The sequence below is a fragment of the Tigriopus californicus genome, chromosome 12 (assembly GCF_007210705.1).
Source record: "Tigriopus californicus strain San Diego chromosome 12, Tcal_SD_v2.1, whole genome shotgun sequence".
NCBI lineage: Eukaryota > Metazoa > Arthropoda > Copepoda > Harpacticoida > Harpacticidae > Tigriopus > Tigriopus californicus.
Genome location: NC_081451.1, coordinates 17,026,944 through 17,054,849, shown reverse-complemented (window position 1 = coordinate 17,054,849; position 27,906 = coordinate 17,026,944). Strand labels below are relative to the sequence as shown.

The following is a 27,906-nucleotide window of genomic DNA, read 5'->3' as shown; positions in this document are numbered from 1 at the left end:
CATGTGAGTCTTTGGCCTCCGGTCAGGTAGTTGCAAAAGCTTTAAAGAAAATAGCTTTGAACAAGTCACCTTACTATTGAATGTTCTAGAAGTGACTCCCTGTTCATTGCAACAATCGTATCTTGTATGTTATGAGATAACTAAAATATTTTTCAAGAACCTAAGGCAAGCCCATTTTTCCCAGGTCATATTTCTACAAGTCTATCAGCTATCGCAGGTCTCAACCAAATCATGACACAAAAATTGTTTGACAACGCCAATCAAGTTCATCTCAAATGTTTGTGTGCATTGAATGCCTTAGTTGTTTATTTTTGATGCACAACAATGTTCCTCATGTTTATCTTACAGAGCAGGATTTCAAACTTGAATGTGCCCACCAACCAAGGCTACATATGGTCCACTCTTCATATTTTCAAAAAAATATCCACGAATCTCCGCGTCAGCTGACGACATTCCACTCCAGAAACGTGCTAGTCTGTAGATCAATAATAATTGGAAGCTCGACTGGTTCGACCACTCTCTTCACCACTCTCATCCCGGTTGACCCGGAACACCCGGGTACATCCGCCTGAAGTGCAAACCATCACTGGAGATTGGTAGTTCCTGGCCAGATCTCTCTCCATGGACTTGGCCAATCGGGTTCTCTCCTCGCGGTCCCGGCGCTCTTCTTCACGGTCTCTTTTCAGGAGGAATCTCCTCCGCACCCCTGATCGAAGAATTGAGCTGTTACTCAGGGTGCCAGTGTACGGCAACACTGTGGAAAGCAATATTGATAAAATTATTAGACGTTTTCGATGTTCAGTTGTAGGATGGAAAATGATTATATCGTGAGATTAAGAGAGCAGAGCCTGGTAAACATAACTCAAGTATATAGGTTTACGGAGAACTAATACATCCTATGCTTAAGGAAAGGACGTATTTAACGTTTTCGTAGTCTTTTGTGAGCAAATTAAAGCATAATGTCTAAGATCCATAGTTGCCTCAGTTTTCTGACGTAAAAAACAGGGGCATTACCAGCTCCATATTTATTTATCTTACAAAATGACTTACCCATTCATAATCATTCATCAATACTAATTTATACTAATTAATTCAATTGAGCTGATTTTTAACACTTTAAGCCACATATGTTGCAAGAAAATACACTTTGAAATTTTTCTTCCTCTAACCGTGATATAATATGATGCGGTATTGATCGATGCATTTTGAATTGCATTAAAACCATTTGCCTTAAGACACCTCATAACATCCTAATTGAATGGTAAACGACAAATGGTTGACCTGAGTATGACATCCATTGAATCTGCAATTCCAGGTACTTTTCGTGGTGTCTTTGGGAGCAATGATAGATTGACTTCATTTTCAACTCGACAACAACGATTGTTTGTCTCAAGTTATTTGAATGCACTACTCAATCTCCTGCAAACCTTTCAATCTCGCTGGAACTTGATATGTTGTGAGGAAAAAACATTTAACGTTCTTGTTTGCAATCAAGGTCTAACGAGCTATAAATGCAACGGTTTTTTTAGTGAACGAGAAAAATATTGCGCATTTTTGTGTGCAGCGGGAGATTTTGCATCTGCTCCCAAGTTCATATTAGGCCTATTGGTCAAAAGGTGCCGCGCCAACCTAGATTGGATCAAAAACCTTCTAGAACATGCCTTGAAGGAAAAACTGAATAACCCAAAGTAACATTGGGGAAACTAATGGCACAAGCCAGGGATGATTTGGCCGTCAGAGATAACGTGGGTGGAGACTACCTACAAAGCCAAGATGACCCAATGATCAGAGCCCAGCTTATTTAATTGCAAGGAGTGAATCTTTGATCAAGAAAAGATCCAACTTATTTAGTATAGTACGACCTTTTTGTCGAACTCAGATTCAATTCTGCGCTTTAAAAATTGGGCTTAGCGCCCGAAAATTCCAGGCTCGGGAATTGTTTGAGCAATAGTAGTTCTAGTTTGAGGTACAAGAAGCTAGATTGCCAGTTTAAAAGACCAGGCCATTAAACCGGCTACAACGGGTGCAAACAGGTAACTAATTTGGAAATTGTGTTCCGTAAAACTTCACAAATCTAAGGTCAACCTGAAGAAACCGTTAGCAAATTGCTTAACGATATTATGGCCCATGTGAAGCTTTCAATCAAGATCAGGTTCAAGTGGTCTTGGAGAGTCGGCTGCAAAACATGTGAAAAGCTGAGAAGGACATGGCTAGGTACATGTGTAAGGCATTTTGTTCTAACCGTAACTTCCGTTCTACGCCATGCAGCTTTGCGCTTTGTTGGGACATCGCCTTCCTCGTTCATTGGTGAGCTAGTGGTGCACCCTGGAGTCAAACCTCAGTACGTGGTCTCGATGTCCGCCATCTGAAGTAACATATTGAAAGATTTTGCCAAAAAGCGTTCTCAGGTTGGCGTCATCAATTTCCGAGGCTATCGCCATCTAGTGTTCAAAGGGCTGGTTTCTTGAAACGCGGCTCATTGAAAATTACAAATTCATCGACTCTAAAAGACTGATCTGATCATGGCTTATGAAATACGCATTCCAATCCCCAAACCCCGTACTCCACCCATCCTTTACCTTCATCCATGCACAGGCTACACAATAAAGCCAAGCATCTAAACACGAGGGTGCATTTGTGTCACCTGGAATACCAAAGTTGGTTGTTCAGCCTCAGAGTTATCATTCATTAGAAGGCCTTAGATTTGGGTCGGAGACTCTTTGACATCTCTTGAAAACCTTTTTTCATTTGCTTTTTTGCCTCACTTCATCTCCATATTTTGAGGTTGTGAACTAGGATAGGTTATTTGACTTTTGTGGCAAATTGTTCGCTTGGGATACATTTAGAGACCAGTGCTCATTTAAAATTTTGAAGATTTTGTGACTTGGCCCTTTGTCTTGATGGTGGCGCAACCTGAAATGTCATTTTCGCTGTTTGGGCTTACAAATCCTATCCCCAAATGATCATTTGAGTTGAAGCACCTTACATAAGATGAAGCTAAGGGCACTTCAAAGTGGGGAGCTTCCCATGAAATGCTAATCATCAGGGTTTCAACATCCGTTTTGGCTGTTTACTTGTTACGTCGGCTAGTCCGTGGCTAGTCACAAGCCCTCTACCTCGGCCTATACGGAATGTAGAATTTCGCAAGAGGTTGAAAAATCGATCACGCAAGCTCGTCGACCTCAATTCCTGAAACTTGTTTGTTTGTGGTCGTATTTTCGCCGAGCCGTCCTCTCAACTTGAGAGGAAATTTACCGAAATAACTCAAACAACAAAAAATACCATTTAAGTACTGCTTTGGTGTGGAACCCACTTGTTAAATTGATCTTATTATCAATCTGGGCCGTCTTGGTATGACAGAATGAGCAGATACTTGTTCTGTCATTGTAAGTCGTTCTAATGTTTCTGCATTTGACAGTATCTGTGAAGGTTCATCAAAAAGCCTTTAAGTTTCTTTGAGTTGCTACATAAGAAACGAAAAAATAAAGGTCCCTTCATTGGAAAAGTGGAATCAATAACGAGTACTTTCTAGAGTCTCGGGTTTACCATTGTACCATTTTAACATGTGTTTTTCGTACTTTGGAATCAATTGCTTTAATTTTGTTTCCTAAAATGTTCTCATTATTTCCGTACTACCATCCAGATAATTTTGACGGCAGGTACATTTGCTAGTTTTACTTCCTTCTGACTAAAAAGGGGTCCCCTCCCTCCTGTGCATGTCTGTAAGTACTTACGTTTCCGATACCGTACGAGGTCATCCTCTGGAATGTTCAAGAACCTGGTCAGGGAGCGAGAAGCGCTTTCAAAAAGACACCAATAGGGTCCTTGAGAGGTGTGGAGAGAGAAAAACATTAGGGACGTTCACAGAAGCCATGCTCTAGCCACAGAGTTCTCGGGAGATCTCCAAGGCACATTAGAATTGCAATAATTATTTAAGTTTGGACGGAGGTGGAGTAATTGGATTTAAGTTTTTAGAGAAAAGCTATCGAAAAATCATGCATTGTTCTTGACAAAAGCCAAGAGATCAGGTGATTAATTGAGGTGTTTTGGAGTCAGGGAAGATATTCCTCAAACACCGGAATAGAGATTACGAGACTCATGTCAGAGAAAGGATAGACATAGAAGACAGTTCGCGGTACAGAAATGGTCCACTCACTTTTGTTGTAGCCTTTTGGCAATGCATCTCTTGAAGGGCGCATATCAGCTGACGCCACACCAGGTGTTGCAGCAGACCGGGCGGCCGCACCAGGAGAGCTGTTTCTGTAGTTCCTTGGAACATAGGTGGGGGTATAATTAGTTTTAGAGCTATACGGATCACCATTGCTCAGAGTGCGGACAGGCGTAGGAGTGCGGGTCCGTGGCAATCGCGGCACCCCTATGTCATAAGGGGTCTGATTTCTGGTTGATCTATACTCGGGTAAGTCAATCATGTCCCTCCAAGACTTGGGCCTGTAGTCTGATGAGTCCGTAGGAGGCACGATACGGCGTTGTCTTGGGCCCCGTTGGACCACCTGCGGTTCTGGACTACTGAAGTCCCTTGCAGACGACTGCATTGGAACGTAGGTGGACTTCCCGGAGCCATAGGCAGTGTAATCAACGACAGATGAGAGGTCGTAGGATCGAGAATGGATGGAGGACATGCCTTGGTCTTGAACAACCTTGAGACGCTCGCGTATTGCGGCAATGTTGTCAGTCTGGGTTTGGAACATCTTGCTCAGGAGTCTCTGGCTTTCTGCCGATACTGGAAATGGAGAGAAGGGTTAGCTAGTGCTTAAATTAATACGTATTGAAGGGTCTGTAATCATAATGAGGACCAAGAAAAGAGGAGATAAACTTGTCTTACTCTCAGACTGGTCTCTTGAATTGAATTCAGTTAGCGCTTTTTGAAAAGCCGTGTCGTCCATCGTTTCGTTCATATCATCCGCCGTTCTGAATTTGGTGACACCGTCCTTGGAGATAAGGATGCCTGGGAGAAAATATTTTTTATATGTGATTTATCTGAGAATCTCAACGACCAGGCATTACCCTCTTGCTTGAAGACTTGCATCAATTGGTTAACGTCATCCTCAGACATTCCTTTGTTTTCTTCAAGAGGAAAAGATCATTTGATTACGTGAATTTAAATCATGTTTCTTGCTGCAAATTTTTTGTCCGCAAACCATCTTACCTCCGTCATTGAAAGGTTGGAACCGAGATCGCTTCCTGGCCGCAAGACTCTTATCAAGGCCAGAGTATTGCGTAGGAATATAAGAACCTAAAAACCGTAACATTTTTGATCTAGAGTGCCAACCGTTATGACCAGAAAAATAACTCACTTTTATATGACGGTGCGTCAGACTGAATAGGTTCAGTGGTTCGGTAGCGAATGCTGGCCAAACCATCGTCATAGTTTGTTAGCTTCCGTCGGCTTTGGATGGTCGACGATGGCTCTAAATAAATTTTAAGATTCTCAATGGTAAACCCAAATCTCGTGTCTCGCTAGTGATCAATACTACCTTCTTCGCACTGGAACCTGGACTCGCGAGCCTTAGAGGCAACAGGCTTCTCCGCTGGAGGTCGTTTGGAAGTGAATGGTTGTAATTGGTCTCGAGCTCGTTTGATTGGGGAAGCATCTTTTTCAGACCGTCTTTGGGGTGTAGGATTGTAAGTTTCCTTCTTGGGCTTCGCAACCTTGACTTGACCATTGGACTCTTTGGCGATTTGGATCTGGTCCACCTTGGGCGATTTTGTCACGTTGGACTCTTGTTTTGACTCGGTCTTGGAGTCTTGGTTGGATTGCCTGATCCGGGTACCACTCCTGGATTCCACATCATCCATGGATCGATCGACTCTCTGATCTCGTTCCACTTTGATGTCACTCTTGGAATCATTATATGTTTTTCTCTGCCTAGGAATCTCATCTTGTTCTATAACGGTTGGTTTGAGCTGAGGTCTTTTTTCTCCCTCGTATGATCCAATGCCACCGAAATGGGGTTCTTCTTGATTTGGAATCGGGATTGACGCAGTAACGTTTGTGGAAGCTGGAAAACCATTGCATCCATTAGAAGGATGTAAAGCGAATGATATTTGAAAGTGAATTTGAGGGACAAGCGCTAGTGAAAATGTGATGAAGCGATCCTGAGATTTATGATTTGTGTTTATATTTGGCGAGATGCCACGTGTTTTTCGTTTAGGTCTTTTTATAGAGTTAGTATTTTCCCGAAACCAATACATAGACAATCACAATGTTTTATACCGACAGTGATGGAGTGGAATTCCTCGCCGTCTTCTAACTTACTAACAAAACCTTTGCCTGAGTTGGAAGTGCCTGCAACGTGCTTAGCCACCCGATATCTAATCGTGTCAAGGTCCACGTCTGAGCCCATGTTTAGGGATGTGTCAAAAAGGTATCCATAGTCTTTGACTAAAGGGTGATGAAATGCAGATTAGGCACGCCAAAAAGAGAGTCGAGAACATCAAAAATTGAAGTTGTTCTGGGTGGGGTCAAGGTTAAGAGGGGGTCGACGGACTCAAATCGGTACCTTCATATTTATTGCCACGCTCTGCGTTGGCGCTCTGTTGTCCACCTAGTCCAAGGACGGTGATGTTGCCTCCATTGTCGATGATTTCTTGGACCGTTTTCTGGATCACACTCTGCAGCTCCTTCAATTGGCTGGCGTTGAAGCCTTGGGCCTTTCCGAGCTCCAGTATTTGAGCAGGACTAGCTCCTTGAATAAGAGACATCTCCACTAAATCTGCCGGTGAAGATCCGTGCAAACGCCGTTGGATCCGAGATAATTTGTCAGCCGTAACGCCCTTGTTCAGCTGAGTGGTGACTTTTTGGGCTGCTTGAGCATTGGATTGGATTTGGTTCAACATTTGTTGAGACACTCCTTGGGATGCCATCAGGTCGGAAATCTGATCGGGTGTGGCTCCTAAAGCAATTACCAGTTTGGCAAGTTCTTCCTCTGAAGTGTCCGCATTGGACTTGACCAATTGTGCAAGAGTCTCTTTGGACAGTCCCGGGTTGATGGGTGCCCTGGATGGAGCAACCAGAGACGACATTTGGGTTCGGATTTCCTCAAGCTCCTGCTTGGTGGCACCCTGTGCTTTAGCCAGTTCCAAGGCCTGGTTAACGTTTGCGCCACTTTTCATGGCGGCAGCCGCGATTTGTTGTGGGGTTGAGTTCTTTTCGTCAGCACTAACCATGGCCAGCTGTTTTGGTGTGAGACCTGTGGTCTCGTTGACCAATGACTTCATTTGCTGAAGCTCGGATCTTGACACTCCAGCAGCTGTGGCCAACTGGGAGAGATCTGTGTCAGAAAGACCAAATTGAATGGCGGTCTTCAAAAGAGTTTCTTGGTTGGCGTGGTCTGATTTCCTCAGAGCAGCCACCAGCTCTGATGTTGAGAGAACGCCAGCCGTCACAGCTTCCATCATCTGATTTGGATCGGTCGTGCTTTTAACCATTGCTTCAATTTGTTTTAGTTCCACGGTGGAAGCTCCATTGGCCTTGGCCTTGGATAGAACTTCAAGGACGGATTTGCCTTGGGTTATGGCCAGTTTGGCTTCCAGTTTGAGTATCTCGCAGTCTGGCATTCCAGAATCGCGAGCAGCGCTCAGAATCTGGTCTGGATTAGCACCTTGGTCCAAGGCTGAAACGGCCTTTGATATCTGTGTTTGAAACAGATCTGGGGGCACTGATTGAACAATCACATCCAAATCACTGTCGTTCATTCCAACTTCTTTGGCCATGGCTAACAATTCACTTGCTGAGAGATTTTGTGAAGCGGCAGCTGCTGCAGTGATTTGAGCAATATACTCCTGGTTCGCACCTTGAGCTTTGGCAGCTTTCAAAACATCTCTTAGGTTCGCTCCTTGAGACACGGAGGCAATCGATTTGATTTGAGAAAGCCCAGAGGGTGGAACACCTTCTGCAGCAGCGGCTTGCAGGATTGCCTTGACATCCGCCCCTTCTTGACCTGCTGCCATTGAGGCCAATTGGGCGATTTCACCGGCACTTGCCCCATTTGCCTTGGCCTTCTGTATCACAGATAAAATGTCACCCCCTTGGGAAATGGATATCGATGCCTGCATGAGGGACGCCTCTTTAGGATTGAGTCCAATGACTTTGGCTAAGAGTGCCACATCCTCAGGCGATTTGTACTCTGGTCCATTGGACTGTGCCACCATTTGAGCGATCTGCTGAGGAGAGGCTCCGTTGGACTTGGCGGTTAGGATCATGTCCTGAATACTTGGTCCTTGAGGACCTTGCGCGTTGGTCAGATTTTGCGCCACCTGTGTCACCGAAGCCCCGCTGACTTTTCCTTGGTGAGATTTATCTTGAATAGGAAATCCAATATCCTCAGAGGTCACTGAGGCCACAATTTTGGCTAGGTCTTCCGCAGTTGCTCCTTGGGCCTTGGCCTCTTCAATGACATCCTGCAAATTACCCCCTTGAGAAAGTATGGTTGCCGCACGAATTTGAGATAGCTCACTGGTTGAAGCGCCATTGGCCCTAGCTGTTTCCAGTATTTGAGCCGGATCTGTGCCACTTTCAAGGGCAGCCGTGATGCTATCCATTATTGCGGAAGATTTGGCGACACCAGTTTGTGCACTCAATTTGGAACGAATTTGTGACAGCTGTTTGATGGATGCTCCATTAGCTTGCGCTAGTTGAAGAGCTTGTTCAATGGACGCGCCTTGACTAAGTGCTTCCTCCATAGCCATTTCAAGCGGCATTGAATTTGTGGCTGCTGCTATAACGTCAAGATCATCTTGCGTGAGGCCATTTCCACCATCCGATCCCAAATTATCGGCCAAAACTTGACCCTGATTCACAATTTGTGTCTTGATCTTGGTCAATTCGGCCTCTGAGGCACCTTGGGCTTGAGCCAATTGGAGGGCTTGCTCGAGAGAAGCTCCTTCCTTCAGAGCAACTTGAGCAGCAACTTCCGGAGGAAGGGTTTTAGTGCTTTGGCTGAGTTTCTGAAGCTTTTGGGGAGACATATTTCCTTGTGGTGTTAATTTCGATGACTCAAGGCCGGCCAAGATTGCCTTGGCTTGGAGAGCTTGAGCTTCTTGTGGTGAGCAGTTAGTTTGAGCCAACAATTGTGCCACTTGATCTGCATTGGCACCTTGGGCAATGGCTGCTTCAGTTAAAGCTTTAGGACTGAGCTGACTTGCCGTCTTTGACAGGTTTTCCATCACGGATTTGGATACTCCTTGGGCGCCAAAGTGGGACATCGATTCTGGAAATTCAAAGCGTGAATTAGACTCAATTCAAACAAAGGCTACATGGTTTAGATAAAACCAGGGCTTTGAAAAAATGCTCGTGATGAAAAAGTAAAGAAATGTTGGCGACAGAGGAAAGAAGGCGTTCTTATGTCTTTAAGTTGTTTTCCATTACCTGAGGACTGATGGTTTCCGGGTTGAATTGGATGTGAAGGAGTGTTTGGGTATCTTTGTGAAGTGTTAGATTGGGCACCAAGTGTCCCATTTGTTTGTTTAAAACCGTGTGGGTTCGGAGAACCCCCCTCTGCCTCCGGCTCTTGAGTGTTAGTTTGCAAGAGCCTACTACTAATGGATGGCGCATGCCTAGAAGGTGTTTTGTCTTGTTGAGGTAATGAAGAAGAAGTGTTTGCCACATTCACAGAATTCGTTAAAATACTGGGTTGAAGTAATTGTTGAATCTGGGCTTTTCGGATTTCTCTGGACAAACCTGCAATGGAATGGCCGTCTTGTATGGCCTGACATACGGATTGTAGACTGCTGAACTGTTCTTGAGAAATAGGTTGCCCTTGAGCCTTGGTGAGAATGGTTCCCAGCTCTTCAACACTTGCTCCACTTTCAAGGGCCTTCTCTAGCACCTGACTCACATCGTGTCCTTTTTGGAGATCTTTCAAGGCTGTCTCAGTGCTAAAATCTTTGGATCTATGGAAGCCTTTCCCCTTTCGTAACGTTTGCTCACTCTGGAATACTTCTGACTTGGCTGGAAGTTTACCTGGACCCATACCCTCCCATGATGATGATGATGACCCCTGTTGGTCGGAACTGTGTGCAATATCTCCAACTAATTGGGCGAGATCTTCGAGGCTCATTCCCTCAGAAATGGCTTCACTTAATAGGATTGGATCAACTCCATTCTCTTCATCACAATTGGCCAATGACTCCAGAAGTCTGACAACGTTACCAGCTTCATCGCCGGATGCATCGGATTGTACCAATGCCAGGATTTGTTCCGGGCTCAAACCAGAAGCCATGGCGGCTTCCTCCAAGACCTTGGGATCTGTTCCAGTCTTGGCGGCAGCTTGTGCCAAGAACTTTCGCGCCTCTTTGGATTCCTTCTCGGAGTCATTCGTTGATCCAGGTCCACCCTGCCATTTCCTTGTGGCTTCGATGATGTGCTCCTCCTCTCCATTGTGCTCTTTCCTTGCGTCGATTTTACCCACCCTTTTTAATCTTTTACCCTCTCCAGAGCTACTTGGGGGTCCTTTGGCTCCTCGGACTCCTCCTTGCATCATTTTGGAGAGCATATCTAGCTTGGATTTGCCCTTCTTCTTTTTCTTGCCACCACCACCTTCGTCCAATAACGCCATCATTTCAAGCATTTGTTGGTATTGAAGGTCATTTTCCGCCGCGTCCTCGTCTAGACTGGCCAAAAAGTCTTCTGGGTTTTGATCGTGGTCTCTCATTCTTTCCAAAAGAGCCTCTGAGTGTTGCTTATTCAAATTCATCGCTTCGGACGAGCTCTTGGCCTCTTCAGCCTCTTCTTCAGCTACTTCCTCTTGAATGGTCTGAATGGTCTCCAAAAGGTTGACCATTTTCTCGGAATCTTCATTGGTGGCCATAGCCACCAGTTCGTCTGGAGTCAGCCCTGCAGCAATGGCTGCTTGCTCTAGTTCTTCAGCACTCGACCCAGTCTCTTTGGCTGCCTTAGCAAGGGCCTTGCGTGCCTTCACCACTTCAGGATCAGGAGCCTCTCCCTGTTTTGGGGCTTGCCACTTCTTGGTGGCCTCGATCTTCTTCTCTTCAGTTGGCAAGATCTCCGGGTGCTTGTCTACTTTGCCTACTCGTTTCATACGCTTGGGTTCCTCAGTCTTGGGTTCGGGAAGTTTGAGACCCCTGGCTCCACCTTTCATCATTTTCGAGAGCATGGCCAACTTGTCTTCGGACTTGCCCTTCTTTTTCTTCTTCTTCGGTTTTGAGTCCAGTGTATCCATCATGGCCAACATGGCCTCGTAATCTATGTCGGAGGCCGTATCCTCGGCCATCCCCGAGAGGAAATCGGTTGCTTCTTCATCCGACTCTTCATTCGCGTCAATGACCTGTGCTAGGGATCTTGCGGCAGAAGGGTTGGATTTGTTCAGGGACTGGATGACAGAGGCCGTGACAAGAGGATTGGACTGGGCTGCCGCAGCCAGCACATCTGAATGGAAAGGGAGTTAATTTGTACAGAAACCAATGGACAAGAGACAAAGTCAGTGACGACGACGCTTTTGTACAAGTGGGAAATCACGGAGACATTGAACACTACTCGGACTGGACACATACCCATTGTCACCGGACTACCCGATGGACCTCGAATTGGTTGTCCGGATTCAGTACAAAGTACCCCTGCCTCATTAACAAAACCACCTGAAATGGGAAAATGCCCTAGAGCTAATTGCTCAGTGTGTCAACAATCGCCGTTTTCGATACCTTTGGATAACTCTTCCTTAGCAAGGTTGCAAGTGGCTGTTAAGTCTGCGTTGGCGGGATTGGTTGGGTCCAATGCTTGTAGGCGCTTCAGCGATGCCGGATTCAGAGCCCCATTGGCTAGAATATTTATGTATGAGGGTCGCATTTTTCATAAAGGTTAAAAAAAACTAGCCAAACTTACCCTCATCACCATCGGTAACATCTTCAACCATTCCGGAAAGACGCTGATCGGCCGTCTTGTCCACAACGTAAGCTACTGAAGATCGCTTGGTCGTCTCTGTGCTCATGAACGATCCTCTTCTCGAAGAGCTCGAGGACATTTGCCGTTGAAGCAACATCTTTGCCATATTTTCATCTTAAAGATTGGTTAGTGAAAGTGATGGAAAGTACGAATATCATGAAGATCACACTCACCCATGGGTTCCTCTCCTTCCACGGAAATCGTTGGGTTTTTGGCACCCTTACCAGCAAACGAGCCTCTGCGTGATGAATCCAGAGAGTCTGATGGGCCCCCTTTGGATTTAGCAAATCGGGCGAATATTTCGTCCGCTAAAAAGATGAAAAGAAATAAATAGATTGTTAACGAATGAAATGTAGAAGGGGACATGTGAAAGGAACCTGTGAGTAGGTCCAATTCATCCTTTTCGGCTTGGACCTTCTCCACTGGAGGAGGTGGGGGATAAACCACGTCAATTTTCTGTCGGATCTCATCCGGAAAGAATTGGAGCTCCTTCAGGAGAATCTCCATGCCTCTTTTCATGAGATCTTCCTCGATCAACTCCATGTTATCCACTTGAAGGCTCTTCAAAGCCGGAAGGAAGTCATCAGCTGCAAAGAGCGGAACGCTATGGGTATACATATTTGAAAAATATATTGCAAATACTGACATTCAACCGCGGCGTCAATCAACGATCTCCCGATGATCTTGATCATTTCCAAATCGTCGATGTTTTCCATCTTCCTCTTGAGTACTGTGTACATGGTGGACACGACAATTTCCAAGCTGGCCCCGGTCTTCATCAAGACCTCCGTCAAGGAACGGGCAATCATGGTCTCCCGTTCACCTCTGGACAAGGCAGATGAGACATGATTCTCTGCCACATCCTCCAAGGAACATCGAACTTGGATCAGATTCCTGTTCAACAATCAAGTTTAAGAGTCAAGTTTAAGAACAAGATATATCAGATATATGTTATATTTTTGAACTGTTGGGGATTCTACTCCCCAGTAGCGAAAGACAGTAAAATTCGAAGAAAAAATGAGAGGTTTTTTATAGCAATCAAAGGCGCTCTCGGAAATAGCAAATGCACAAATGGGAATCAATTTAATCATTTAAATCATTGAAGAACATCTTAAAGCATGATAAGTAAGAACTCTGAAATTATCAAAGTTTTAAAAAATGACATTTAAATAAAGATACTTCAAAAATAAAATCAATACATTCCCCAAAGAGATGTTGAAAAATAGTTAAAGTTCATTTGAATATTTTTAATTGAAAGACATCTATAAATAATTTTCAAATGTTCTCGATCAAACATTTAAATGAGAGAGGGGCCAAACAGCAAAGTCACATTCCACCAATTTAATTTCTCAATAAAAGCAAAATAAAAAGGTTTTTTTTTAAATTGAGCCAAAGTGATCTAATGACGATATCATATTAATGATAGCCTTACCAATAAAACTAGGTAAACTACCAGTGTTTCATTCCTTTTTAAGAATAATACTCGTACCTTGTTTTCTTCTCTTGAAACGACGTCTTACCGAAGTAAAAAAAGTTCCATTAAATAGCACTACATCGTCAAATCATTGACCTAAAAATTTTGGGGAAATTTAGAGAAACACATCTGAAAATTATAAATGTCCCGAACTTGTTTGAAAAATAGAATTCATGTTTACACACGTTTTGGAATCTCTATTGAGAGGTTAAAGTGGGAATATTTGTTTCATGTATCCTATTCAGATTATCTTAATTTTAAAGATTTTTCTGGCAATATCTACGTTTTTTGAGTAATTTTGGGTAAATAAAAGGAACACTTGTAATTTTCAGCACAACTTTTCAAATGTTGCTCAAATTAGAATTGACTGGAAGACGTATTCTTCCCACATATTATGCTTAAAATATCTTTGCACACAACAAATTCTGAAAAATATAATCATTTCGAGCCGTTGTGTTAAGGATGTCCTTAAATTCCAACTCTTTATATACCTTTCGCCATTTTGTCCCTCTTATTATGAGGGAACATCATGAAGATCTGCTCCCCATTCCTATCGTAGTCTTGCGTTCATTTTATTAACGCTAGAACCGCCACTAAACAAAGTTTGCCTTTGATTGATTGGGGTGCAATTTGGCAAAGACAAAAATGAACAACCTTAGCAAAATTATGCCTACTGGTGACAAGGAAATTCGGCCAAAAAAAAAAGATCACGAATCAGAGGCCAACAGCCTTCAACGAAAGTGTCTCGAGCAAAAACTGAAGATTAGATGAGGTAACCTGATCTGCATGAGTGGAAAAAAGAATGTGGCACCCAATCAAAATCCCGTACTTTCACCCAAATGCAACTGCTCCCAAATGTTTCTTTGTCAATCGGATTTTCATGAGCCCTGGATGCATAAAAAAACTAACAAGAAAACGCATAAATGATGAAGTCTAGAGGCCACTCGATGCCAAATGTTATTTATGTTTCGACAAACAGGAAACAAAACGAAGCAATTGCCCTCAGTCAACTTTTACAAAGCTAGATAAAAATGCACATCATTGATGGAGTCCTTTTTTTTACCTTTTCACCTTTACACGCAGTCATAATTGACACACTTTATTTAACTTTCCTCACCCTCCTGCCGTGAACGGATAAAAGGTAAATATCCGTCAAGTCTTGTCAATATTTTGTTTTTTTAAGAATACGTCGAATATATGTATCTAAAACCGGTTTCTTCCTGAAATGAAGGCAAATGTCCCTGGTAAACGGAGCGTGTCCGGATGTTTCCGTCTAAATTCTTAAGTTTCTTTGTTTTCAGGTCTGTTCTCGAGCGTTCTCCTTCATTTCCCCGAGGAATGTTCTATTAAGGATTACTTGATCTTACATGAACAAAAATAACAATAATTATCAATCCATTTTTAGTACACAATAGTTGGTATCGATCCAGGGCTGTCCTTGCTTGGAGGGTTTCAAGGCTCAATAATGACGACTTTATTTGAGGGATTGTACTCCTTGTCAGAAGCTTAGGGACGAATCTTCCTTACCGGTCGATATGCTCGATCACCTCGGTGGGGATGTTGCCTTTCAAGCCCAATTGCTCGTAGACTTTGACCATGAGTTCCACGTCATTGGCTTTGAAATCGTTGTCAATAGCGGAGAGAGCAGTCTCGGCCAATAAATCAAACACTTCGCGACTCCTCACACCATCACCTGAAAACAGCAAGCCATTTCCAGGTTATATTTCGGGTCTTCCTCATGGATCGTCAACCTCTTTGATGGTTAACAATCGTGGTCCGTTCCCAAAGTTCAAACTTGTCAATCTTGCCCATCATAGAACAACTCGCAAAGAGTTGGGGGAGCATCGTGGGTAAAAAAAAGTCCTTCAAACTTATTCTGGGGATAAATATTGACAATCTATGGATATGATTGTAAAAAAAGTAAGTACCTAGAACTCGAGCGATTTCAACGGGAGGCACTCCATTCTGGGCAATGTTCTTTTCGATGAGCATGAGCTTGGCCACCAATTCTGAGTTTGGATCCAAGGCTGAAATGGCCTTTTGAGCTTGAATGGTGTTGGCGATGTCCATTTTGGATAATTGAGCGGCCTTCAAGGCTCTTTGCAGGTTCAACCCAATCGATTCAGCCGAGCTCGTGGAAGCGCCACCTATGAAGAGAAAGATGCACCAATAGGGCAATAGGACTGCACTCAAAATTGATGCTGGCAATTGGGCCAAGAATTATGGCCTTTGAAAAATGCATTGCATTTTTGACTGCATGTCACGATAAGGCGGAACATCAATGTGCATTGAAGTGCAACTATTTTTCTGCAGTTGGAAAAGGTACAGACAATGTTTATTTCATAGAAGCTAGTTGTCTTTGTTAGTGAATCCGAGGTTAATCTTTTTAACTCCGAAATAGTCCCCTGATTTCCCAATGGCATTCCTCTCGGAATCCTCAGTTTGCTTTTGTGGCTCAAGGACTGGACGAAAAATGACGTGCAATAATTTGAAAACAAGTGGAACAAGATGTCGTGACTCTTATCTTCCAAGAGAAAATGCTTCGTTTTTAAACTGGAAATTGCAAATTTGATGAAAGGCGTATGCTTGCGAACAACTTAAAAAGGGGACACGTCAAAAAAAGTGCTTTTACCCGTTTGAACTTGAAAGGAATTTGCTGGCTCAAGGCTGAAAAAATATTTCAAGCGAGCACATTCCACTTCATTATCAATGTTATGGGAAGTTCCCATCCTTCTTTTTCAATCCGCTTTCAGAGGCAATCCAAGAAGCCACAAATTAGATCCGAGCCAGAGAAATTTGATTTAAATACCGGGCCCATGTCGTTGCTCAAAAAAGCGCCTCGACAAGTTTGTTGTCCGAACAAGGCGATAACTTATTTGTTATTAGAAATGTTCCACTACATGAACTCGTACACGAGGCTGGATCTGCGGGGAGGGTGGTAGTGGAGCCCAAAAGGGGCGAGCAAAAAATGTGACATTCTTCAGTTTGTCCTGCGCTACAATTTATGTGACATGAAAGACAGTTGAGATTAGAAGAAAGCACTTGAATTACAACAATCCCCATCTTTCTGCAAGTTCGCGGACCACTGTATCTATCCACAACAACAACAACAACAACAACAACTGATGCTTATTTTTCTTTGCCAAGGGCGATAAGCATTCTCTTGGATTACCCTGTGACTTTGTATTGTTTGCCGTGTACTCTGAATCGCAATCTCGTACGGATCAAAAATGCAGTTGCATCTTCATGTTCGTCGATATGCATCAAAAAGAAGCGATCCTATTAACACGCCCTGAGATATGTATTTTCAATTATAACCCGATTCGTCGCAATGCCGACTTAGCTTGTGCCAAATTCCTTTTATGAAGTACACGAGTACTTTCAAAGAACTTTCTTGACAAACGTACGGTGGTCGTTTTATGACACATTTCGAATGGCCATTTAAATGGTCAACCCAAATTTGTGTTCAAAATTTTGAATGCATTTAAAAGATGGTTTGAAAATTGAATTTATGCACCATTGAGCTTGTTTAATATGATGGTGTTAAGCGGAAATGCCAACTTGTACTTTTTCAGTTATTGAGTGTATTTCAGGAGAAGCCAGTACTCAAAGAAATGGTTGAATCATATGGATTGTTGTTTAAAAAAGAAATAATGTAGTAAAACAACAAACACTCTCCTTGTGAATTGATTTCAACATTGCGTAAACCAAGTGTTCTTTTAGAAGAAAACAACACATAATATTACGACAATTAACACAAACTCATCCATGTGAACATTTCTTGGGTCTCCGTTTGGCATATGAAAACAGACTCAGGTTTAAATCCCAACCATTCAAAAGTGCTTTCCCGGGGTCTCGCTTAAAGTACAGCAAAATATGTATAAGGTCTTTAGATAGAACAATTAATGAAAAAATGAGCAACGTTTGCAGTTGGAAAACTTTATTTTAAATATCAGAGTGCTGAATGGACTTGTTGTTTTTCTGTTTTCTTACTTCTTAATGGTTTACTTTTGAAACGCAAAGTTTCTCTAAATTGGTTAAAACAAGTGAACAGGGTTTCCTCTTCTATTGCAGCCACTTCAGCGGTCAGTATCTTAAGTGGAAATTTCACTTTGGGTGATACTTGACCCTAAAAAGATACAGGGTCTAATTACTTCTCGAACTCTCGACTGTTAAAAAACCTTTAGCCCAATTTGAAACGAGGCTAATGAATTGTTTGTTGTACGTTGGCTAGCCACCTTTAACGGAAATTCAAAATGCCCAAGGCCAATAATGGTTCAGAACAAGCTAGATATACAGCTAAGCTGTAATCTATTGGCCCCGGGCAACAATGTTGAATCAGCCTCATGAATCGTGTCCATTTCTTAGCAAAATTTGCCAATCGCTAAGTCACCCAATTTGACTAATTATCATAAGATGTCAGAATATATTACATTGAATTTACTTAAAACACGCATTTTCATAATATTTCAAGTCTGTCTTGGAGTATTGTTATTTTCTTGCAACAAAAATAAGCAGAATGCCGGTTTTGCCAATGGTCGTAAATGTTAGAAATAGACGATTCAGTTACTTAAAATTTCGCTCAAGCAGGCCTTCTCACAAAAAATGAAATTTACCGGACAAAGAGGGTTTTTTAAATATTCTCTATTTTTTTTTTGGTGCGGACTTCCTTACCGCTACCGGGATTGGAATCCCAGCAGTTCAAGACGAGAAGATTATTTATTATACTTGACTTTTATTCACATATATTATTTGATCGACCAACGAATTGGAGTTGGCTGATCTGGCTAATCCTTGAATATAAGGTTGATCCGGAATTTTAGTCAAAAAACTTGTCCAAGTCTGACTTAAATCTTGCTACTGGCTCAACCCCTACATAAACCCTACGAATATTTGAGGGCAGCAAATTGAACAATGAAGGAGCCCAAGAAACATTGTACTTTGTTTTTGTGAAGGAATGGTTTGCTTTGGAAAGTTGGGTTGAAAGTCACCTCATGTTATTGTAGTTATGTTATTCAAATTCTCCTGTTCTTGAAAATAAAAAAAAATGTGCGTTCACTTGCGAGGTCTGTCACAATTATAAAAAAAAACTGCGTGACACTGATTCTATGAGACCAGCCAATAAAAATGTGCTCAGGTGTAATTCAACGCGTGTCTTTTTCCACTTTTTGACTGGCGCTGGGAACAGAACTCGAGGTTCATCTGTCAACGGCGACCTATTGGGCCATTTCCAGTTTGTAAATGTACGGTGCACAACAGAGCACGGAAAACTTTTAGGAGTTGCCCAAGAGAAGCGTCATTTCCTATTTGGGGATTGTATATGCTCTACATACTTACTCTTCATGCCTTTGAGGTCGAGTGGGAAGAGGATTGACCTTTGACTCTGGACATGACTCCCTCTCTGTACATGCTGTACAATGTACGGAGAAGCAACTCCTGAAACTGGACGTTTGGGATCACTTACTCAGGATATCCTTCATCTGTTTGACCTCCTTCCAACTGGGTTCGTTCTCATTGTCAAGAGCTTCCGTGATCCGGACGGAATTCAACACGTCGTTCTTCTTGAGTTTCTCATCTTGGCACGGGTTTTGGAAGTCGCTCACTTGTTTGGCCTTGCTCATTCCATCGCCTAGATAGTTGTTTTGAGAGAAACACAAAGAAGGTTCTTTTAGTCTCACCACGTCACACCTTTTTGAGAGCTAGCTGGTTTTTATTCATTTCATTTCAAAGAAGGAAGAACGTGCCCAGTTAAAAAAACGAGAGGAAAGAGATCTTAAGTTGACAATGGAAAGAAATTGGAATGATTATAATGATACTCCAAGGATCTGAATCATTTCTTCGATTTGTCAGAAGGAATCCAAACACTTTTGCCAATGGCAAAGTAAGAAATATATATAAAAAAAAATAGTTTTGGGGAATCCTTTGCCGTGTTTACAAAGTACGAACTCATCATCAAACCCCCCCCCCCCCTTCCCCCTTGATCTGCCAAGGAGTACGAATATCTCTGTCTGTCTGTTTAAAAACCTTCTTCATTTTCTTCTCTTTTCGTAAAATGACCGTTTTCTTCCAAAATATTTAGCCAATCCATGGCATTTGCCTGCCTGATGGCGAATTTGGCTTTTCCTAAATTGTAAGCAAAACCTTGAAGGCTTTTTGGTCATTCCTAGAGACCAGAGGAATATTCATAGAGGGGTTGGAAAACAAACACTTTGCCGAATATTGGAACGTCAAGACCTCAATTTAAGGGAAGTCTCTTGAAATGGAAAATTTCGACTTTTTCCGTACCTATGCCTTTTACCGAATCTTAACCTAGTGCTTTTCATAAGTACCACGGAACCAAAATGAAAACATCACAATTTCAGGGAAAATGGGAGGCAATTTGGTGTAGATTCCTAGTATGAGGGATGTTCTCAGTTCAATTACCCACCCCTACAATTCAATTTTCAAGCAAGAATACTAAAGGTGACATTGGTTGTCAGAACTATATATGAAGGATATGTGATGGTGAAGCTCAGCCCTCCCACCCTTGCACCCCAAGTACGAGAAAATAGAGTTTTTCAGACTGGTGAAAAGCGCCCTCTGCCTCGTCTAGATGTTGACAAACAATCTTGAAGAGCTTAAAGGGAAGTAATATATCTTATTATCAATTCTTACTTGACTTTAATTTAAAGAGTTAGATATCATGCTTATGAAATGCACTTGATTGTCTTAAGAAATTTTACAGTTCATTTGAATTGGCAAAAATCCAAACTATGTATCATCTAATAAAATAATTTAAAAAGAAACCACATTTTTGTAGTCCAATCTGAGAAGGAATGAAAGTTGTTAATGCATTTATTGTGTCACAGTGCTTAAACAGTAAGTTGCAAACCAAAGTCAGTTTGTTGTTTCATGTCAACTAAGAGCAGGTTCTATGGTTTCTAGTTTTGTTTGTCTGCACCTAAACAAGGCAGAGGGCGCTCACTACCTCTGCTCAACAAATAGGACAAGTGTATTTTGGGTTTCAGCCCATTTCTTGTCTGGTGACGCTCTTGCAAAGTTCTATGCTGTGGGTTTAGGATATACTTTGCACAAGTAAAGATGTCATCACTGCGTAGTTCATGAATTAAGAGAAGTCCAAGAGGATTGGCAAAACAATTACTTGGCAGAGTCTGGACTTTTTCTCCTGCAAGGATGTAACAGAACTTTTCTTTTTGAACAACTTGGAATAGTTCTAAATAGCAAAATTAAATGCATTTCATCATTCAATCAATTAAAAATGCCAATACTTCCTTTGTAAGGTTTGTATTTTCTTGTGAAACTTTAAAGGAAGACAAAGTTTTCTAGCAATGCAAAATAAATCTGTGTTGTAACTCATAAAGTAAATTGCCAACCTGAAAAATATTACATAATTTCAAAGTTTTGCCAACATGCCTCAAAACAATTAGTTTTTCATATTAAATCAGCATACCATAACTTGTTGTACAAAATGAGCAAATAGAGCACTTGGGAGTGGAGTGGAAATGGAGTTCAAGAAAAACTCATCTAGGGGTAGGGTTGAAACTTATACAATATAGTAATCCATGTTCTCATTATTATAAGTAAGTCATCATAACATTATTCTAAAATTGATCATGGACAATTTTGAGTTAAATTTTTTGTGAACAAGGTTGAAAGTCCCGTTAGGATACAATACTTGTGCAACTATAAGCAATATCAAACTGAGAGAAGACTGCATGGGTTTGTGTGAATTGTGTGGAAATTCTTGCACATTTTGAACAGATCTTGACCTTTATCCCTTCATTACTCAAGTACCTATATAGAGCTCAGCCCTTGTGGCGTTTGCGTTCAAGAGAGGGAGGAGGAGAGTTGATTGATTGACTTACGAATAACTTCAGACTTCAAAGCTTCAAGAAAATGAAAGCCACTTGCATCCGTATTCTCGAACCGCTCATTTTTTTTGAAGTGAGTGCAAATTGGCTCAACTTAAGAGGGGAGAGACTTCTCCGTTCCACCTTTTCGGAATCAAATTCCAATTTGAGATACACGGAAAACACGGACCCATGTTGTTGTTTTCCACGGGCATGGATCTTATTTTTTTTTGCTCTTTGGGAAATTAGATATGATACAATCGCGGACGAAGGATTAGATGGCGTAATACGAGATCTTACGGAGGCATTTTTTGGGTCCAGAGTGCCACTTTTTTGTCCATGTTGTCGGGGCAGTAACTCAAAAATTATTCAGCAAATTGTCAGCCTGCGTGAATAATGAGCCAAGTTCAACCCTAAAACATGGGGAAATTGCCCCCTCTTCGATAGCCATCCTTCTTCCTGGACGAGATTTCATATGTGCTCACACCCAGTTTTCAGTTAAAAAAAAGCCTTGTGACCATCCTCGTTCAGTTTCAACTGTTAATGAACTGTCCAAGACGTGGGTTGAATATGTTACGGCCAAGGCGGATGTAAAAAGCCTTGTGACCATCCTCGTTCAGTTTCAACTGTTAATGAACTGTCCAAGACGTGGGTTGAATATGTTACCATTTTATGGCAGGATTTAATGATTAGTGCCATCGTTGAGGGTCACTTTATGGGCGACGTTAGCGCTGTTTCAAGGCAATTTAAAATCTGTCACCCTGCAATCAGTCCGGGTAATCTCACTCCCATTTCTCATACCGGACGGCGAGATTTCGAATATATTGTACTTTTCGCTCGTCGGGAATGCATTTTCGGCTTTGTTTTCTCAATTAGGAAGCTTTCATCAATGAGGTTCTCTTTCGCTTGCACCGCAATCAGCAATCTCGCCTCGATATTGCCGAACTGAGCGGAGGTCAATGTCGGAACACAAATAACAATTAGGGGAGACCTCGAGTCGACGTTTATCGATCCCGTTTGAAGGATTGATTGGCCGCCGCGATAGCTCCGGCACCCAAAGAGGTCCAAGGGGAAGACTATAAGTAGGACTTGCTAAAAGTCCGCAGTTAATGGCAACTCTTAAACTGTGAAACCTTCAATTAAAGATTTCATGTCAGACACATAGCTTACATATCACTTGGGCCGCCTGACACTTTCGAGAGTTGCGGGCGGCCGGAACTTGACATATTTCATTAGAGGGTGACCAAGGACATTCTACCGTACGAGAAGAACTCAGGGGATGGAGCAAAAGAGACAGATCCATTGACATCACAAATCTCGACTCAAAATTTCGCTCGAAAACGCTAGAAATGTGGAAGAATGTATAGTGACCGGAGTGAGAGAAGAGTTCTTTATCTGTCATGGTAGTGCCTTTCAATCGATCTGAATGCGCCCGCTAGAATGACCGTGCAACATGGGCGTCATGAGAAATAAACGAGTGTGGTGTGTTAGTGGCGTTTTGGATGATGTCTTCTGCTCTTTGAACGACGTTGAAGATCAACGTCTCAAGTATTATATCAATGCTGTTTCATCTATTCATCTTGACAATAAATGAGGACGGCTTGTCCAAAATGTCTTTTGATGGCACATTAATTTCCTTGCAGTCTGTGCAGCTTGGATCAAAGCAAGCGAGGCAAAAGCTTAATCCACTTTTTTCTTTCACTCTCATCTAAGATATCTTTCAGAACAGCATAGCCATTGTTTTGTGGCGCGATGTTTGCTTGCTAAAATGGCCTGCAAATTTGAATGACAACACAAGCATTCAAGATGTTCGTTCATGTTTTGTTATCCAGGATTTTCAGCAAGTTCAGGGAGTTGATTTTCTCCCCCAAATATAGAGCTGAGAAGTTCTATTCAACTTTCCAATGTCTAAGACCTGACAGCATGCTGGAAAGAGGTTGCCAATCGAAGCTAAGTATTGCTCAAGTTCCTGATATTTCTATGATAAAGGTGGAACACTTCAAAAGAAATGCTACTGCACCAAAACACACGCCAAAGTCTCATAAGGACTTAAATATTGCCACACATGCTCTTTACTTTGGAAATGTTATTTGGTTCAATGGACATGGAATGAGTCTAGAGTCTGATCTTGGGTAATTGGAACGGACCTCTTAACATGATATTGGCTGAAATCAGCAGACATGAAATCATGCAAGAATGGCGGTAGTAACTGTTATGTAGTGCTTTACGTTTAATAATTGAAATGTTCTTTGCTATACATACAGTTATCCTTGATAAATGGAGATCCGACGTTCATTTTACACCTCTGAAGGGTTGGAATGTGGGCATTTCGTCCGTGCGATCAGGCCACCAATCTTCAAAATTCTTGCCCGCATTTTGCCAAACTTGTTATAATTTCAATTACGAATGAAGATTTTCCTTTGATCCTTTTAAAGGCAATAGCCTCATCTGACTCTCAACATTTTCATCCAGATTACATCTTTGGAAAGACACACTTTGCGGTCTTAGGCAATTTACGAGTGTATTCTTCCCTCTGATTCTCAATCTTTTTCCGTTCGTTCAAATGGTCAGATTTCAATTCATTTGTCGCTTACCCACTACAGAAACGAGGACTTCGGCCACGTGGCGGGCTTGGGCTCCTCTTCGAACCAACTGGCTTTGAACCATCATCATCTTGGCCAGATTTTCTGCGGTCACCCCACAATGGGCAAGGATTCTTTGACACAGCACCAACTGCGGATAAAGGTCACTTATCATTATTATACCTATATAAACTTACAACTACTTTACAAAAAAGGATATGATGAATCGAGTTAGAACTTTGGTTGGGTTGATGCTAAACAAACCAGGTCATGATATCTGAAGGTGACCGATTAGTGAGCGTCAATCCAATACAATACCAAGGCTGAAAAGGCTCTCGGAAGTGCCCGTATGTAGTACCTTGGCAAACTCTTTGGGCGAGATCTGTGCTTGTTTGAGAGCGCTGTTGGATTGCTTGCTCACGAGCGAGAAGTCGAGCATGGAGCTGGACTTGTCCTCTTTGCCAAAGGCTTTCATGATGGTCTTGGTCTTGTGAAGAATCTCGTCCTCGGTGAGATCGCTTTTGCTCAACTCGTCTTTCATGCATCGCATCACCTTGGGGGATAAACAAGAGGGAAAAAATAGATCGCATTGTGCCCCGCCTTCTCCATCTCTTTTCTACTACAGGAAGACATATAGCAAGCTGATCCCATTGTTCCAATTGTGATCCATGGAGGTCCCCTGACTTGTCAATGTGACACTCATCTATCAACGCAACTCGCAAAGTCTGCTTTCTGTTATTGATGACTTGGCGAGGCATTCTTTACTAAGGGAAAGTCTTCTTAAGAATTATTTGAAGTCGTTTTCAAGCCCGAGCCATGACAGAAAAAAACGCAGCTACGTTGAAGGTTTACTTTGCAATTAGTTCATGAGCTCTCAAGGCCGTGACTGTTGTTGACCGGTCAAGCATGCAAACTCTTGGAAGGTTCGTTTTTTACCAACCTCTTCAATGGTGGCGCCCGCATTAATCATGGACGAGGAACTCATCAGAGCAGCCATCATGTTCTGATCGACTTTGGCACCCATTTCCGGCACCAACAATTGGGCAATATTCTCCCCGATCTGAGGATCGCCGCCGGAGTAGGTCGCAGCTAAAAGAGCCGCTGCCGTGGTTGTGTCTATTGAAGTCCCCTCTTTGCCAAACACGGCCTTCATGAACTTGGTCCGACTGCCTTCAGTCATCTTGTGGAAGCCTTTCTGCCGTCCAGAGAGCTTCCCGGCCGTCTTTTTGCGGCCGGACGCATCTGCGGAGGGCCCGGCAAACATGGTCTCGATCCCGGGGATGCCGGATTTGAGGAGGTTCTTCAGGGCGGTCTTAGCCTCGGCGGCCGTCTCTTTGGAACGCTTGGCCCGATCTTCGCTGTCCTCGTCCAGCATCTTCATCATCATCTCGTCCAAGGCCGAGAACACGGGGCCATCCTCACTGAGGTCGAGGGTGACCTTGAGCGTGTCTTCCTGGGGGATGAACCGGAAAGCCGGACCCTCATTCCTGGAGTCCGTGATGGCATTTTTATTCTGTCCTTTGCGTTTCTTCCGGCCTCTACGGGTCACGGGGCAAAACACGATCTCGACCATAAAGGGACCCATGGTGGAGTTGGTGGTGTCGGTGGTGTCGGTGGAATATCAATGTTAAGGTGATGTCCACTCACTCGAATGTCATTGTTTGCACAGACTAATCCCAATCGATGGTCACTGACATCTCGGCTCGCCAATTAGAGCTCACTCAAATGTGCAATCCGTATCTCTCCTACATTCTACCGAGCCCCTTGAACCTTCCGAAGTAATCACGGAGCTTCGGCAAGCCAAGGATCGCGAATTTCGACGGTTGGAATCCGGGTGAGACGAGGATGCTCAAGTAAGTGTTGCGGGTCGGTAACGTCAGATTTCGGGGCGGCTTGTAATTGGGAAATGCTTCTCGTTCATTGTCAGGACGGCGACTGTTGCAATTCAGGGAATGCAAATGAAAGGCTGAAGGATGGGTCGACAAAGCCATGAACACCGACCGTGGAACATGAAGCAGACATATTAGGACACGAACACGTCGGAGTCAGCCACCGAGCGAGGCTCGAGAGAATGAACAAGAAAAAAAAATAGGTTCGACCCGACCTCACTCAATGGATGGACGGCGAGAGTCTTTTCCCAGTATCGTAGCGTACTCATTTCTTGAGTACGTAGACACCTTATGAATAGGAACGGGATTGTCACGTCAATGGATTCATTGATGGGATAAACGTAGAGAAGGTAGTGTGGATCACTGGTACAGGCTCTTTGATTTGAGCTAACATCTATTTTGATAGACATTATTGGAAGTACGTAATGTTTATCCAACTATGGGAATTGAACGCTGTAAATGCAGGTCTTCAGACTCAAATGCAAACTTATGTGGGAAATTGATTGATGGGATTGGTTTATGATTGATTGTCATGTAGGTAGCCTTTTTTTTAAAATTGAATTGAAAAATCCCCTTGTGAGAGGCGTTTTCTGTGGATTGGTTTTCTTTCAAATCAAATTAGTTTTAACCTATACCTTTTGGACCGCTTGTTCTTAGTCCAGAACTAGCAGGCTTCAGAGTTCAGCTGAATATTTCTTACTTTAGATAAATGGGAAAAAAGCGTCATGAGGTTTCTTAACACACTCGTCCGGGCTCTAATTTTTGGAAATCTCTTTGCGGGCATGAGCTCATTCCCTAAAATTCTGGTGGGAGCAAGAACGCGCTTTAAACCTATTCAAACTGGCTTATCCTTCCTGCCCCATTCAAGAAATGAATCTTGTTTTGCCAAATCAAAAGAAAAATTTCCTTTTACTCCGTCCAATTATTGTCAAGTTATTTCAAAAGATTCATCTTGGGCCTCGCCCAGAGACAAATGAACCAACCCTTATCGTCGCTTCAGGAATTGGGATATATTTCAATTTCAAGACCCAGCGTCGTTAGTAGATGTCACAATCCGCCGACGAATATTGGGTGCAAACAGAATTGGAGGAGGTTTCCGTATATCCGGGATCTTGGGTCAGTCCGGATCCATCCATCAGGTTAAAGACGTTGCAATAATTGGTGCCATAATCCAAAAGCGAAAGAGTTTGGGATTTGCTGTGTCCCTAAAGAAGAGTAACCACTTGGGCAATGATATCGAGTTATCGTTACGGTTATCGAGTCAAGTACTCACATCAATTTGACAGCTGCCATCAGATTGGGGGATAAAAGTGAAGTCGATATCATCCACGTAACGGGCAATGGGAGTGGTGTGAGTGCCATAAGTGTACAATCCATCGGAGCCCCCGTACTAAAATGTGAACAGAACTCTTGAAGTTCTATAATTACACCAGCAGAAAGTATTTCGTGCTTTGGCACTGAATCGCAAACATATGGTTAGAGTTGTTAGTGAGATTTCGGAAGTTATATGTATGCACATAATATTTTTATGAAAATGGGTTCACAAAACCTAAGAGACACCAAAGGTACTGAATTATGGATGCCACTAAGATGGGGCTCATTGTATTAGTCTTCTACGTTCCAGAAGGAGAGCACTTTCAAAAAGCAGGCAAATCCTTCTTTTTTTGTCGTATTTGTGCTTTTTGCGCGTTTGTGAACCTCATTCATTAAAGAAGGCGCTATCGATTTTGGGGGGTTGAGTGATAAATCTGTGACAATTTACGCACCTTGTACAGACACTTCTGTCCGTTTGGTTCCGTGTCTCCTGGTTGGGTTCCACAGTCCTCATTGTCCCAAGCATTGATTTGGTCAATGATCTTTTCTTGAGACGACTCACAAGCCTCATTAACGGTCCTGATTTAGATACGCGTATAGGGACTATCAATACACAAATGTTAGTAGATGAATAATCATGCTTACCACGTGACGGAGCACTCTGCGTGCAAGGCGTCCTTTGGGACCTTCAAGGCCGATGCCAAAGCCACTGAGGCCAATACGAAACAAGTCAGTGAGAAAGACTTCATTTTTAAGTTCTGGATTGTCTAGAAATGCCTGGACAAGTGAGTGGAAGATTTTAGATTGTAGATACTGCAATGTCATTCTTATCAGTTTCTTTGTCTAATTAGGAAAGCACATATTGTTTGACCCCATT

At 42.7% G+C, this 27,906-nt stretch overlaps 2 protein-coding genes across 3 annotated transcripts; both read right to left on the bottom strand.

Moving 5' to 3' along the window:
* Nucleotides 1–278: 278 nt before the first annotated feature.
* On the bottom strand, nt 279–25,872 carry LOC131892253 (uncharacterized). Of its 2 annotated transcripts, XM_059242043.1 has the most exons (23): nt 24,767–25,872; nt 24,185–24,379; nt 23,839–23,977; nt 18,859–19,023; nt 15,323–15,541; nt 14,922–15,087; nt 12,567–12,814; nt 12,298–12,507; nt 12,094–12,228; nt 11,861–12,034; nt 11,680–11,796; nt 11,533–11,616; nt 9,701–11,407; nt 6,522–9,230; nt 6,278–6,403; nt 5,496–6,020; nt 5,316–5,429; nt 5,168–5,254; nt 5,026–5,085; nt 4,844–4,966; nt 4,157–4,741; nt 3,735–3,824; nt 279–754 (listed from the first exon to the last, which is right to left on the bottom strand). In XM_059242043.1, exons 1-23 carry the CDS (start codon nt 25,409–25,411, stop codon nt 483–485), a joined length of 8,895 nt encoding a protein of 2,964 aa, XP_059098026.1. In that variant the 5' UTR covers nt 25,412–25,872; the 3' UTR covers nt 279–482. The 2 variants fall into 2 exon arrangements, with proteins under 2 accessions (XP_059098026.1, XP_059098027.1); XM_059242044.1 differs by lacking the exon at nt 9,701–11,407 and having other exon boundaries at nt 24,767–25,869.
* An 834-nt stretch (nt 25,873–26,706) lies between these two features.
* Nucleotides 26,707–27,835, bottom strand: LOC131892259 (uncharacterized). The gene is made up of 4 exons (XM_059242052.1): nt 27,675–27,835; nt 27,482–27,608; nt 26,989–27,105; nt 26,707–26,920 (listed from the first exon to the last, which is right to left on the bottom strand). The coding sequence occupies exons 1-4, from the start codon at nt 27,776–27,778 to the stop codon at nt 26,753–26,755; spliced, it is 516 nt and encodes a 171-aa protein (XP_059098035.1). The 5' UTR covers nt 27,779–27,835; the 3' UTR covers nt 26,707–26,752.
* Nucleotides 27,836–27,906: the final 71 nt, after the last annotated feature.

Excerpts from the sequence above, each read along its gene's own strand:
- LOC131892253 (XM_059242043.1), bottom strand. The coding sequence starts at position 25,411 with ATGGGTCCCTTTATGGTCGAGATCGTGTTTTGCCCCGTGACCCGTAGA. Across the intron at positions 19,024-23,838 it reads AGTCCTCGTTTCTGTAGTGG|GCGATGGAATGAGCAAGGCC; the intron begins GTAAGCGACAAA and ends ACAACTATCTAG. Across the intron at positions 5,086-5,167 it reads CCAACCTTTCAATGACGGAG|AAAACAAAGGAATGTCTGAG; the intron begins GTAAGATGGTTT and ends TTCCTCTTGAAG.
- LOC131892259 (XM_059242052.1), bottom strand. The coding sequence starts at position 27,778 with ATGAAGTCTTTCTCACTGACTTGTTTCGTATTGGCCTCAGTGGCTTTG. Across the intron at positions 27,609-27,674 it reads GCAGAGTGCTCCGTCACGTG|GACCGTTAATGAGGCTTGTG; the intron begins GTAAGCATGATT and ends TATCTAAATCAG. Across the intron at positions 27,106-27,481 it reads GACAGAAGTGTCTGTACAAG|TACGGGGGCTCCGATGGATT; the intron begins GTGCGTAAATTG and ends TTCACATTTTAG.